The sequence below is a fragment of the Patella vulgata genome, chromosome 8 (assembly GCF_932274485.2).
Source record: "Patella vulgata chromosome 8, xgPatVulg1.2, whole genome shotgun sequence".
Lineage (NCBI taxonomy): Eukaryota > Metazoa > Mollusca > Gastropoda > Patellidae > Patella > Patella vulgata.
The window spans coordinates 44,923,334-44,936,829 of record NC_065886.2 but is presented as its reverse complement, the minus strand read 5'-3'; the positions used below and the strand labels follow the sequence as shown (position 1 = coordinate 44,936,829).

At 36.9% G+C, this 13,496-nt stretch overlaps 1 protein-coding gene across 2 annotated transcripts in view; it reads right to left on the bottom strand.

The window, feature by feature from the left end:
- Positions 1–13,496, bottom strand: part of LOC126829397 (uncharacterized) — a 42,264-nt gene that overhangs the window by 15,744 nt on the left and 13,024 nt on the right. For both annotated transcript variants that reach the window (XM_050559220.2, XM_050559219.2), the window contains exons 3-4: positions 4,930–5,078; positions 37–167 (exon numbers count right to left, since the gene is read on the bottom strand). In XM_050559220.2, the coding sequence (XP_050415177.2) occupies positions 37–167; positions 4,930–5,078 (280 nt within the window). The remainder of the gene's footprint in view (positions 1–36; positions 168–4,929; positions 5,079–13,496) is intronic.

Sequence of the window (13,496 nt, the reverse complement as noted above, 5' to 3'; positions counted from 1 at the left end):
GACGCTTGATTTCTAAGAATACATGACTAGACTTACAGCCGCCATTCATATCCACTTATATACGTTGATAACATGTTCTCCAATATATCATAATTCAGACTATCAGAACGACTTAATTCGTCACGTGGTATAGATTTCAACCTGGCAAAATATTCATCCGCCCTAACCTAAAAATATATAGAAACAGGTTTTATTATTTATGTCTATAAAATATTCAACCACATATCATCATGTTTTGCACATCAGAATCTATTATATTTATTCTATTCTTAGTTCACTCACTGAAAAAAACCTTGGGTTGGATCTCAACACAAGTACTTGTGTGAAATTATTCTACACAAACTTGTGTTGTTTTGCATTGCATTAACACAAACTTGTGTTCTTTTTAATGCATTAACACAAACTTGTGTAGATTTATAAAATCTTGTGTTTGTTTTCATATACTTAACACAAGTATTATGTAGGTCGTCAATAAATATTTTGATTTTGTAAAAATTGAACTCCATACAAAGTCTTAATTCGGGGGTCCACAAGTATAAGAAAAGTATTTTTTTTTTACCCAAGTCAGACAGACTTGAATGCTAATTGGTGTTTAGATATCTGTAGTTAAAATAAAGTTTTTGATTATTTTATTGGCCCAATAAACTGGTAGATTAAAGGGACAATAACACTCTTGCTAGCTCCAGAAAATAAAAAATAGCCTTATTCCAAGTACTAGATGTGCTAGTGTCTTACCTGTTGTGTAAATTATCCATTAAATCCTATTTTACTTGTCCCGAGGGTTCAAAAATATTTTTAAATATTTGAAAAGCTTTACGTCAGGCTTTTCAAATCATTTAGTTGAATTTTTCCAATGTTTTAAATTAGGTGTGTTAAGATGAAATTTATATCACCAATTAATTGGAATATTGTAAAATAGTACAATTTGTTGACCAAAATAAAGATTGGGACATATTATTCAGTTACAACAAGAGTGGTATTGAGCCTTTAAAGGAATACATAATAGACCTGGTGAGCATGCTTGATGTGATTTTAACAATTCACTCCAAATGCGTTGATAAGAAAATTGGTAATGTAATTGGTTGATAAAATCTACGTACCATTAACACCGTGCTGAAATAATTTTTGAGCAGTGATAAGATTGACAAACATAATGGTCACAGACAGAGAATACAATACTGCAGGTTTGTAAATATTTATAAAACAAATAATACTCATATTCCAGAATCACAATAAACGAGAAACGGCTCGACTTGATCCGACCAGCGGGTAAGAATCTGTTTTGAAATTATACCTAGAGAGGGCGGATTGATTGGCGGAGTAGACCCGATTGGCGGCCATCTGGATTCTTGTTTCATGATTTTTATACGCCCACATTTTCATGTGGACGTATATTGTCGTCGCCCCTGTCCGTCCGTCCGGCCACAATTGTTTGTGAACAGTCTACAGGTCACAATTTTTATCCGATTTCAATGAAACTTGAAATATAAGCCAGGCTGACACTTGCACTACTTTTGGCCACGATTTTGTCGTGGCAAGTCGTGCCCATTTTGGGACACGAACTGGGAGACTCCCGCACTGTTCACGACTAGTTCACGCATAGTTCACGACTAGTTCACGAATGCGTGCCCATCAGTGTCCACGTTGACACGACGAGTTCACGCATAGTTTGCGCATTGTTTACGCACTTCCCGCATTGGCACGACGAGTTTGCGCAATTCGGACGGTGTCGTGCCGCAGTAGTCGTGAACTGTTCGTGAACTAGTCGTGAACTATTCGTGGCAGTTCGTGGCATGGCGCGCACTGTCACTCGTCCTCCCGCATCGTCCCGACGAGTTCACGAACAGTTTGCGCATAGTTCACGACCCGGTCGCTAAATTTTGTCGTGACCAAAATTTCGAACATTTCAAAATTCTCGTCCCGACATGGCACGCAATCACGACGGGTTTACGCACACTTCACGCGTGCCACGGAATCGTGCAAGTGTCAGCCTTGCTATAGGTTTATCACCCTAAGATCTCGGTTCCTTTCGATATTGGCATGTATCAGACTGTAACTTCATGGATTATGGCCCCTGATTGTACGAAAATCACGTTTTTAGCTTGTGAACACTGTAGAGGTCACAATTTTTATCCGATTTTTTCGAAGCTTGAAATTATGATTATAACCAAACGATCTCGGTTCCTTGCGATATTCGCGCATATCGGACCGTAACTTCGTGAATTATGACCCCTGATTGTACGAAAAATTGCTTTTTTATCCGATTTAAAAATCCGTATTATTATATCACCGTTACACCCTAAGGACGACTGAGTTCGAATTTTGTGAAAATCGGCCCAAAACTGACAGACAAAATGGCCGCCCTTCGTTCTCAAATAGCGTAAAAATATGGTATATCAAGGTTGTGGACTCTATAGAGGTCACAATTTTTATCCGATTTTGTTGAAACTTGAAATGTAAGTTTATAACCCAAAGATCGTGGTTCCTTTCGATATTCGCGCATATCGGAAAGTAACTTCCTGAATTATGGCCCCTGATTGTACGAAAAATCGCGTTTTTAGCTTGTGGACCCTATAGAGGTCATGATTTTTATCCGATTTAAAAAAACGTATTATTATAACACCGTTACACCCTAAGGACGGTTGGGTTCGAATTTCGTGAGAATCGGCCCCAAACTGACAGACAAAATGACCGCCCTTCGTTCTCGAATAGCGTAAAAATATGGTATATCAAGGTTGTGGACCCTATAGAGGTCACAATTTTAATCCTATTTTGATGAAACTTGAAATGTAAGTTTATAACCCAAAGATCTCGGTTCCTTTCAATATTCGCGCATGTCGGAACGTAACTTTCTGAATTATGGTCCCTGATTACGAGAAATCACTTTCTTTTTATCATGTTCTCTATCCATCTCTCGAAAATGTGGGCGTATCCTGCCTGGCAGCCGCTTGTTTTTTTATAAACATTTGGGCAAGAGTAGACATAAACCCGGGCACAGACTGAAAATAATTTTTTACACTTTTGTGTTAGTTGCAATGTTATCTAATTTCTGTTAAAAAAAAAATAAAAATAAAAAAAAACATAAAAAAAAAATCTAATCAAATAAGCAGATATTTTTCCCACACACTCTGTTCAACCTCTGTGTAATATTACTTCAGTTAATAAATGATAGAATTAGAATCAGTTTGTGGAAGTTTCTCTATGGTTTCATTATTTATTGCCTACTACAATGTATAATATTTTTTTCAGACTAGAGAGCATTTGATGTATGATAACAACAACAAGAGAACTCAACTATGTACCTTTTGAATATTTAGCCATCAAATTATTTTATAATTTTGAAAAAGAATGTAGTGATTGTAAAAGCTAAAAGTTATCTGTTCCATTTGACCTGTTATTTAAATATTTTATTTTTGTTTTTAATTTTAAATATTCTTCCCAAACACAATTGTATTTTAATTCTCACCAGAAATTTATGTAAAATATAGACTGTAAAGTGACCTATAATATTAAGTACAGGAGGACCGCACTACACACAAACAAAAATCTACAAGATAAACCTGCGGACAAGACAATAAATAGACATTGGGCCAAATAAACAAATATCAAATCAAGTGAATGGATCGGGGGGGGGGGGCAGCCGTAAGCGTCCACTGAGCTGTACAGTCCCGGGCCTGTAGTGACACAGACTTCACTCAAATTTGAAAACAATCAGGAATACAAAAAAGACGTAACAGAAATAATGCGACCAATCTTGACAGTGGTCTCCTCAATGGCGATAGTCTGAGAATTTGGTCGGGGATCATAAAGTATTAAATAGGCATTATCTCAAACCAAATGCAGATCGAATATACAAAGAATTACAAAAAAAACATTGAGGTATATTAAGTTAACTTTCCCTTGCTTATGAAATGAAATATTATATTATATGTTATATTATAATAACACAATTTTATTAGTATTGGCATAAACTTTGTTTATTAATATTCCAAATGTCTCAGTGCATGTTTCTTTTATGATTTGTTTATTTATTTATTTATTTTTTGGAGGGGGGGGGGGGGTCATTATATATCACAATTTTATTAGTTTTGGATTTACTTTGATTTTATTACCCATCAGAATGTCAGGTTTATTTTTGATTTGGCATTAATTTAATTGTTCATATAATTTTGTGAATAAATAATCATTTTATGAATAAATAATAATTTAACAAACAAAATTGTTGTCATGTCATTTACCAAACATTACAGTTAAACCAGAACAAAAGAGGGTATGTATGGTAAAGGCTGCTATACTGGATATAAATTGCTTAAATGTTGGTGGTTATACACATGTTTGTATGAATCAACAAAAGTTTCATAAATTTTAACACCAGTTATGCGTAGATTTTCACACAAGTTTGTGTTGTTTTATAAATTTTAACACACGTTTTGTGTTGTTTAAACATTTAACACAAGTTTGTGTTGTTTCAACATTTAACACAAGTTTGTGTTGTTTCAAAACAAGTTTGTGTTGTTTCAAATGAAATGAAATGAAATGGGGTTTAACGTCCTACTGTTCTGCTCCTATACTGGGCTAATGAAGACGGACATACGCCATACAGTGAGCTACGAGGGAAATTTTGTCCGGGCAGCGGCATTATCGCCTACTCTTATATCGAATTCCAATGTATACACGGGACCTCGGTTTTTCGTATCAGCCGAAGGACTAGACAGCTGTCCTCACTGACAAGAGAGAACCACGCCGGGAAATCTGGATGAACTTTCTCGGCCAATGCAAGGATCGAACACCCGACCTCCAGACTAGCGAGCCAGCGTCTTACCCACTAAGCCACGTGATCCCCTTGTGTTGTTTCAACACAATTTTTTGGGAAAATCCCTTGATTAAAATCAAATCCAGTGCCCGTACCCTTCAACTACTTTTACTTACCTTAGATTCGTTATAACCAGCCAAAGTGAACGATTCCAGGATATCATTGTATTTATGATAACCACGCCTAGTGGACGATTCCGGCAGCACAGACATTCTCCACTCAAAGTATTCGGTACTGAGTTTGGAGAGATCAGATCCAGCATCACCTTATTATTGGTAATAAAAATAAACAGATTATGTTTCGTATAGATAGTATCTTTCTAATATAGAAGTCTATAGGCATTCCGTTGTACCTGTTTTATTACCTTTGTTTGATGACGAAATTGACCATATGACAGTTTTCATGTACGGGAAGATTAGTCGCTTCCCTCTCTGCTATATAAATAATATTGGTGTTTTTTTTCTTGACATGCTTGAACACGACGAAGTATAGGGAGAAGGTCCAAAATAGAAAGCGGAATGTTCCATTCTATCTTTGGAGGTGGAGACGTATCTTAATTTTTTATAAAATGTGGATGGTATTATCTTGAGGATTTCAAATATACTGGTAGTACAGTTGGAAACAGCTAGGAATACATCCATGCGCGGCATGAACCCGTACAAGTTAGTTTATAAACATCACGAACCCTCATACCCATTCAATATAAAGCATGTTTGGGAATTTATTTTCTTCAAGTTTAGGGATCTGCAATTCTCTTCAATCATTTTTACATAGGTGTTAACATACGATAAAACAGGTAAATCGGAATGCCTATTGATTGTCATATATAAAAGGTAAGTATATTATTACTTACGCGTTTCAATATATCTACGAAGATAATTTCGTTTAAGTATGCAAATCAAACGCGATAGTTTGACGAAATAGCCTGTTAATCACGTCTATTAGTAAGTGTAGGAGAACCGCACCATAAATAAATAGTTACGCAGGGCCAGTCGCAATCGTCTGCTGCGCTATACTTGTAGTAATAAATTCTTTATTAACCAGCAGCTGCCAGGCAGGATACGCCCACATTTGGCAAAAGATGGATAGAGAACAAGCTAAAAACAAACGGGATTTTTTGTACAATCAGGGGCAATAATCTAGACAGTGTGGGCGTATAAAAACAAAGTAACAATAAAATAAGGGTAACAATACAAGCCATCGGGGGAATATTTCTAAAACGTTGTATCATACTGGTGTGAGGCGTGATCGGCCATGTGCTACAAGAAATCGCAATGTCAGCATATTGAAGACAAACCTATTAACAGGTTATGTAAATGTTGTCGCGAAAGCTCGTTCACCTTACATAATAATAATAATAATAATGTGATAATCTGAAGTGCATGTTCATTGCCCGACCCACGTCCTCAGTTTTAACGACTTGTTTTCCGTTAGTAATTAATAATTATTTAATTCAAATGACCATTTTTAATTATGTTATTATGTAACCCATATTTTCATTCATATTTATATTGTCATGCATTTTCGTATATCCGTCTTTACACGCGCTGTCGTTGGCTCGCTGTCTATTTGATGTGGGGGGTTGGATGGTCGAATGGTTAGCACATGCGTGCTGTATCATAAGGCCTGTCATTGGGTCAACTGTCGTGGTTTCGAATCCCCGATTGTAAAACTAATTCGGAGAGATTTTGATTTAACAGTTTTTACGTATTTTTGAAACAGGTTCCGAAGTCTTTGGTTCTGTTATGCAAGAACATTTTCGACGTTCCAAAGTAAAAGTTCGATGCTAAGACCACCTAAAGATAAATTTCAAATGCTTCTATTATTAAGTAGAAGAGGTTTCGCTTAGTTATTATATTTTACGCTGACATTTATTACTTTAAATCTTCCTAGTGGTAAAACAGAAAAAGTGACCTTTTGACCTCCGGGGTCTCAAAGAACAAAGGTGAAATTAGCAAATTTACATTTTTATTGAAAGTATGATTACTTTCGATCATTTTCAGCTTATTTTTATGATACAAGAATGACTGCGCATTCACTTTCAGTGCAAATGAACCCATTTGACCTTTGACCCCGAATATCTCGAAAACGCCCCAACGGCGGACTGATTACCACTTGGCATCGTATTCTACGCAAAATTGTACTCTAGAAAAGTTGGGTCTGGTTTTGTGCCCATTTGATGGACACCCTCCGCGCTGAGCCTCAAGACTATGACGAAAACGGAACAATAAACGGATTAGGGAAGTGTAATTGTATGCCAACCTTTTGCCAAATCGACTGTAGCTTATCCGAACGGAAAACTTTGATGATCTTTCAGAGACATTTAGTAACTGGATAGAGATACACAAAAACACATACTTATGGGAAAACAGCTACTTAATTTATTTGGGCAACGTTTGAAGAGTATTCTCTCAAAGTTATCAAGCTAATACAGTAATACAAGTGTTGTTTGTTGTTGTTTATTACAGATTTAACGTCCAGTACATTAAATATGAGATTATGGAAGGTTGATTTAATTAAATTATTTACACTTAATAGGTTTAAAATTGGTAAAAGCATACAATACAAACGTCCGTGTATATCAAAAGTCTCCTTAAAATTGGTAAAACACAAAATAAAAAGTCCTTGAATAATAATTAAAAAAAAGTCAATTTAAAGCACACTTATAAAATCGCTGTCGTGAGAAGAGAGGGCGGGTGATCTTCTCCCTTTGTCATAATAAAAACATGTTAAAACAGGAGGTCCAGCTGACTGATGTTTGGCGTCATCAGTGCGGATAGAAAAAAAAAACGTAGGGAAAAAGAATCCGCTTGCGTTATGTGGAAAATTGGATTATTTACATATTAAAAACTGTTCGTACAATAGATTTCATATGGTTAAAAGTTAATTAATACAAGAATTATGAGATCAATATATACAGAAAGACTACAAAAACAATTCACGAAACCTTAAAGGACAACAAGAAGATCAAAGGTGGTTATTCCTTACAAACTAATTAACACTAAGCTTTGATCAGCAGTGAATTTTCGCTAGGCCGCTACAATCACTGATAAGGATGACATCGATGCGACTTAATGAGTCCCAAATATTAACTTTTTTTTTCCGTCAAATTAAATTCTAAAACATTTTTTTCATTTATTAGAAAAATAAATAAAGACGTTTCAATTATTTGTAGGTAAAAAGCGTTTCCTATTTAGTGTAAATGGGTATTAAAATAAGTAAAATTCAAGATTTAGCCCGAATCAGTAACGTCTTATGTACACAATGCACGCGCTATTGACCATATTGACCAATGATTGACGCCGCGTGATGTGACGTCACGTGTCGAAACAGTCATCTGTTACAGAGATATTAGAAGATCTCTGTGAAACAGATTGTAAGCTTAAGTGTAGCCATGAGTAAAGTTAAGCGAGAGAGAGAGAGAAATGGGGTTTAACGTCCACTCGACACAAACAAGGTCATTTCGGGACTCACCCATGGTTTAATTTTCATTTCAATAATTTGCTTGCGCGTAGGGGTCTTTAGCTGTGGGAGGAAACCGGAGGACCCGGAGAAAACCCACGAGGTTGGACAGGCGACCCTACTCCTTGTCACGTACAACCGGGGAATCGAAACCCCGCCAGTTGACTCAATGACAGACCGTATGATACAGCGCACGCGTGCTAACCATTCGGCCATCCACCCCCCCCCCCCCCGGTAAAGTTAAGCAATTAAGTAGTTAAGATAATATATACAATACTACCGACAGAATGAAATAGTACCTACAATACAATTATGGTATACCATGGTATGTTTAGATAACGGTAATTAACTTGAAGTAACTATAGACTAAAATAAATCTCATTGTTGTAAACTTATTGCGGCCATACACATTAAAAGGAACAGCCCAGACCTTAACCGCGACACAGTGATATTCCTGCCTAGTGCTTATGATGGGACTTATTAAATAACCTAAATATTGTGTTTTCCATCACCCCTACTCATTCTTCATTACTGTGGAAAAGACAACTTTAATTAACTTTACATAAGTATTATTATTTTCATTTTCCTAATATTATTATCAATACTATGTGTTATATCTACCCCTTTATTAAATTTATTACAACAATGACTGCTGAACCCGTAGTCAAATATGAAAATGTTGATATTCAAGTAATACACAGGTTGTATTTCATTTCTCTACAAATTGTAGAAAGCCACAGTGGCTAAGTGGGTAAGACGCTGGTTTGCTAGCCCGGGGTTTCGATTGCTGCATTGGCCGAGAAAGTTCATCGGGATTTTCCGACGTGGTTTCCGCTTGTCAGTGGTGCAGGACGGAGAGCCTGACAAGGACAGCTGTCTAGTCGTTCGGTTTGGACCACAAACCGATGTCCAGTGTATACATTGGTGTGCACGTTAAAGATCCCTTGACAGTTGGAATTTGATAAAAGAGTAGGCCATATTGCCGCTGCCCGGGCAAAACTGTCCTAATAGCACACTGTATGGCGTATGTCCATCTTCATAAGACCAGTCGGAACAGAACAGTAGGAGGTTAAACCCCATTTCAGTTCTACAAATTGTGACTAAGTGTCATGTCAGTGTCAGTTTCGATGGATTGCCTATCTGATCTTCTAAAATTGGTTGTTGTTGGTCTCCTGCTTGTACATTCTAAAATATAAAATAAATACAGCATTTTATGTTTATTTTCCTTTGACAAGAAAATAATGTGAAAAGGTGCACATACAAAGTTCCTACGAGAAGCAATAAAGAACAATAAATTAAATATTTTTCTATCCATATTCCAACTTGCAGGGCTTAATATATGAAAAGAGAAGGGTCGAAAGCGATGAAAAAATAGATTTCCTACTTTTTAAAAAAAAACAAGAGAGAGAGAGAGAGAGCAAGCAACCTTTGCAGGGTCCATGAGGGAGCGTCTAATCTCAGAGGTTCGAAGAATTTGGAGATCGTATTTAATATATTGTAAAGTATAAGAATATACACCCACTAAATTCTGTCGATGTAAAAGATACCCTGGTGGTCTCCAGGCAAAATTCTCAGCAGACCCATGTTATTGTACAGACATTCATCGAAAGATATCCTTCGAATGTTCTCTCCCTACCCCCAGCTGAACAAATTTCCATGGAAAAGAACACGTCACAAGTTGGTGTCATGATTAGTGAAAATGAAATGGGGATTAACGTCCTACTGTTCTGCCCCAGCTGGGTTAATAAAGACTGGTATCATACAGTGTGCTATGGGCAAATTTTTTGCCTGGACAGCGGTGATACAGCCTACTCGTATATCGAATTTCAACAGCAAACAGTTCTTTTACGTGCACGCCAATGCGTACAAGGGATCTCGATTTTTCGTACCATCCGAATGACTATACGATGTCCCTTGTCAGGCCCCCTGTCCTGCACCACTGACAAGGTGGAACCACGGCCAAGACCTCGATCGAAAACAGGTCAGCGAGCTACTGTCATGCTCTTTGAGCAACCGTGGTCCATGCTCTGAATCTTTGCCCCGTTAACACATCTATGTATCTCAGCCATGAAAACTGCAAATGAAATAATGGGGTTTGACTTCCCACTCTTCTGATAAAATGGATGATAAAGGGTATTTCAACCCTAAACATTCAATAAACCACTCCCTCATAACGAAATTTAAGTGTGTTCTTACTTCTGTTGAGTGGGGATTTTTATAATATCTACTTCTATGATAAAGCCCGGTTCAATAAAGCTTAACTTTCTAAACGATTGTGGCCTAGAATAAAATACCGTTTTTTTTTATTTGTGTGTAGATTTTGCCCTAGTCCTATAAGTAATTACCGGTTATTTTTATTTATGTGGAGGTCCATTCAGCGGCAAAATAAACACCAGCACGCTCTCATACTCATGACCCTGGACTCCTGTCAAATTATTCTTCATACAAGACAATGCAATTTGTTAGTAATAATTTGAAATCTGGGTTTTGAGCATAATCAAATTAATTATTGTGAGTGCATGGTAAAACTGGACGACATTATACCATTAGGCCTACCTAGTACAATCCGAGTCTATGTTATACTCGTAGATCGACTCTTCTAGTTCGAGATTTTGGTTTTCCTTTTCCTGACCGATTTCATTAAATATTCATACTTACTTGTGAAAACTAACACCCTGTGCTTTCGTCGAAGGATTTATGTTGATAAAACGTCCGAAAGCGAAACATTGTGGACCTCGAATATTGGTTTTAGCAGCAGGTAGAGTCGACTGATGATACGAATGACATTGACTACTAGACTGGTTAACCTGCTCTAATATATTAGGCTCGCTCCTACGTCACTCCTTTTCTGACTTGCATATCGCCACAGATCACTAAAGATTTGCCCATTGACTTTAATGTTAATTTTCGTCTCTTAGACCGGCTCTAACTTTTTCCCAAATTTTCGTTGGGTAGAACGCTTTCTACCACAGATGGAGCAACATGTGGCAACCTCTTGCCCAAAAGCATGTATGAGGTTCACCGTGGAAAACTTGAGATACACAAGCTGGAAGTAGAGACAAGAAAACATGCAATTTTGGACCCTACATTTCAACCTAACCAACCTCTCAACTCTTGTATCCTTCCGCCTCAAAATCATGAATATTCACCAAAACCTGGTAGAAAATGTATTTTCAAACCCCTTTCTTCGATTCTACACCAAAAAGTCAACAAAAATCGCCATGCAAAAGGGGGAAAAAGGGAAAGGGAGAGAAAGACTAAAAATAACTTTCGCCCTACATTCGGTGACGGCGTAGAAATATTTGGTGAGCTGTGTCCATTATAGAGACAGGTTGTGGACAGCCATGTTTTGACGTAGTGTTACTAAATATAGACGGATATCCCTAATGAGTAAGCTAGAAGATTTGTTAAGCTTTTCTTTAATGTCTAAGATTGCTCTAGCCAAATTAAACGTTGATCGTGCGACATCTTATTGTTATCGTAAACCCAAACAAAGCGACAGTTTAAAATCAGATATAACCGTAGGCCTACCGGCTATGGCAAATCGCTCATCATATTTCATTTGATTTATTGCCGTATTTCTCAAATTCCAAAATATTAATTATTGTTCCGCTAAATTCCATTATTGCGAAAAAATTGCATAGTTTCGGCTCTAAACCTCAAGTTAAACATAAACTACGGCTACATTTAATTGGTGTTGACATCTTTATTGCACACTTCAGCGTTCGATCATGTTTTTGTTTACATTAGTAAAGAAAGAAATGCGCACTGCCGGGAGGAATTCTTCCTGGCAAGATGGCTGTCCGCTACCTGTCTCTATATTGACGTCAGAATAGCGCAGTGACGTAGGAACCAGCCTGACGTCATTTAGAGCAGTTTATCCAGTCTACACTGACTACAAGAATAATATAGAGCGAAGCTCTAAAGCTCTTTTCCGGTAACACATGAGCGTAATTGAAAATGTCACCCACAGACTGTTGATTAAGAAAAAATTCAGACCGGAACCGGATACACTGGGGAAAACAGGCAATGCGCATGTCAACTTACCAAATCTCGACCAAACGAGATCACGTAACCATGTCTATGACGTAACTAACAAAAATAATTCTACACACTTAATTATGAAGGTTTTATTTGGCAATAATCAGCTTCGCTCTACTCGGGCAATGCCTGTTACATAATATGTAGAGCGAAGCTGGTTATTGTTAAATATAAAACCTTCATTCATAATTAATTTTCTCAAGTGATACAAAAAATATTAAATAATTTAGTTTTTATTGAGATCTAAATTTTATACATTAATTTTGTTTTTAAAAAAAAAACAAAAAAGTGTGAGAATTATTTTCATTGACGTAAAAAATATGTGACGTCATTGATTAGACGCGTCATAGAAATAGTTCTATGAGGCGCGTAATCTCGCTTGGGCGAGATTTGGTGGATAGAATTATTTTTGTTAGTTACGTGATCTCGCTTGGGCGAGATTTGGTAAGTTGACATGCGCATTGCCTGTTTTGCCCAGTGTATCCGGTTCCGGCTGAATTTTTTTTTAATCAACAGTCTGTGGGTGACATTTTCAATTACGCTCCTGTGTTACCGGAAAAGAGCTTTGCTCAAGCACCGCGCTTTGCGCGGTGCTTTAGAGCTTCGCTCTATATTAGACTGGATAACCTGCTCTAAATGACGTCAGGCTGGTTCTTACGTCACTGCGCTATTCTGACCTCAATATAGAGACAGGCAAAGCCCTGTATAGGGAAAGTTACAACTCATTTACAGGCGCCATTTTGGGTCCCAATTATGACGCCAAAAAACTATGACGTCATGGCGTCATATAGCTTTACTTAACAAAACGGTTTATTTTTTTCTTGGTATAACGTTTTACGGGTCCTAAACAAATTGCAAAAGAAACCAATATGTTAGACAAAATCATACTCAAAATCGGCCAAGGCAAAATGACATGATTAACAGAATTCAATTTGGCGTTCTTCGGGAATAATCGGAGAGCTATATCTCGTACTAAGTGTCTTTCAGTTGTGGGAGGATAAATAATTTCTTTTTAAATTCCTCAAACACAGAGTGGTTATGCAAGCGAAATTTGTGGAAAAATCGAATTTGACAAACATTAATTAAAAAAAATGTATTTTTCATTTGGTGGCGGGCATTTTTTTCAAAATGACTGCCAAATTTGGAAATATAATACCATTTAAAAAAAAACTAATCAAAA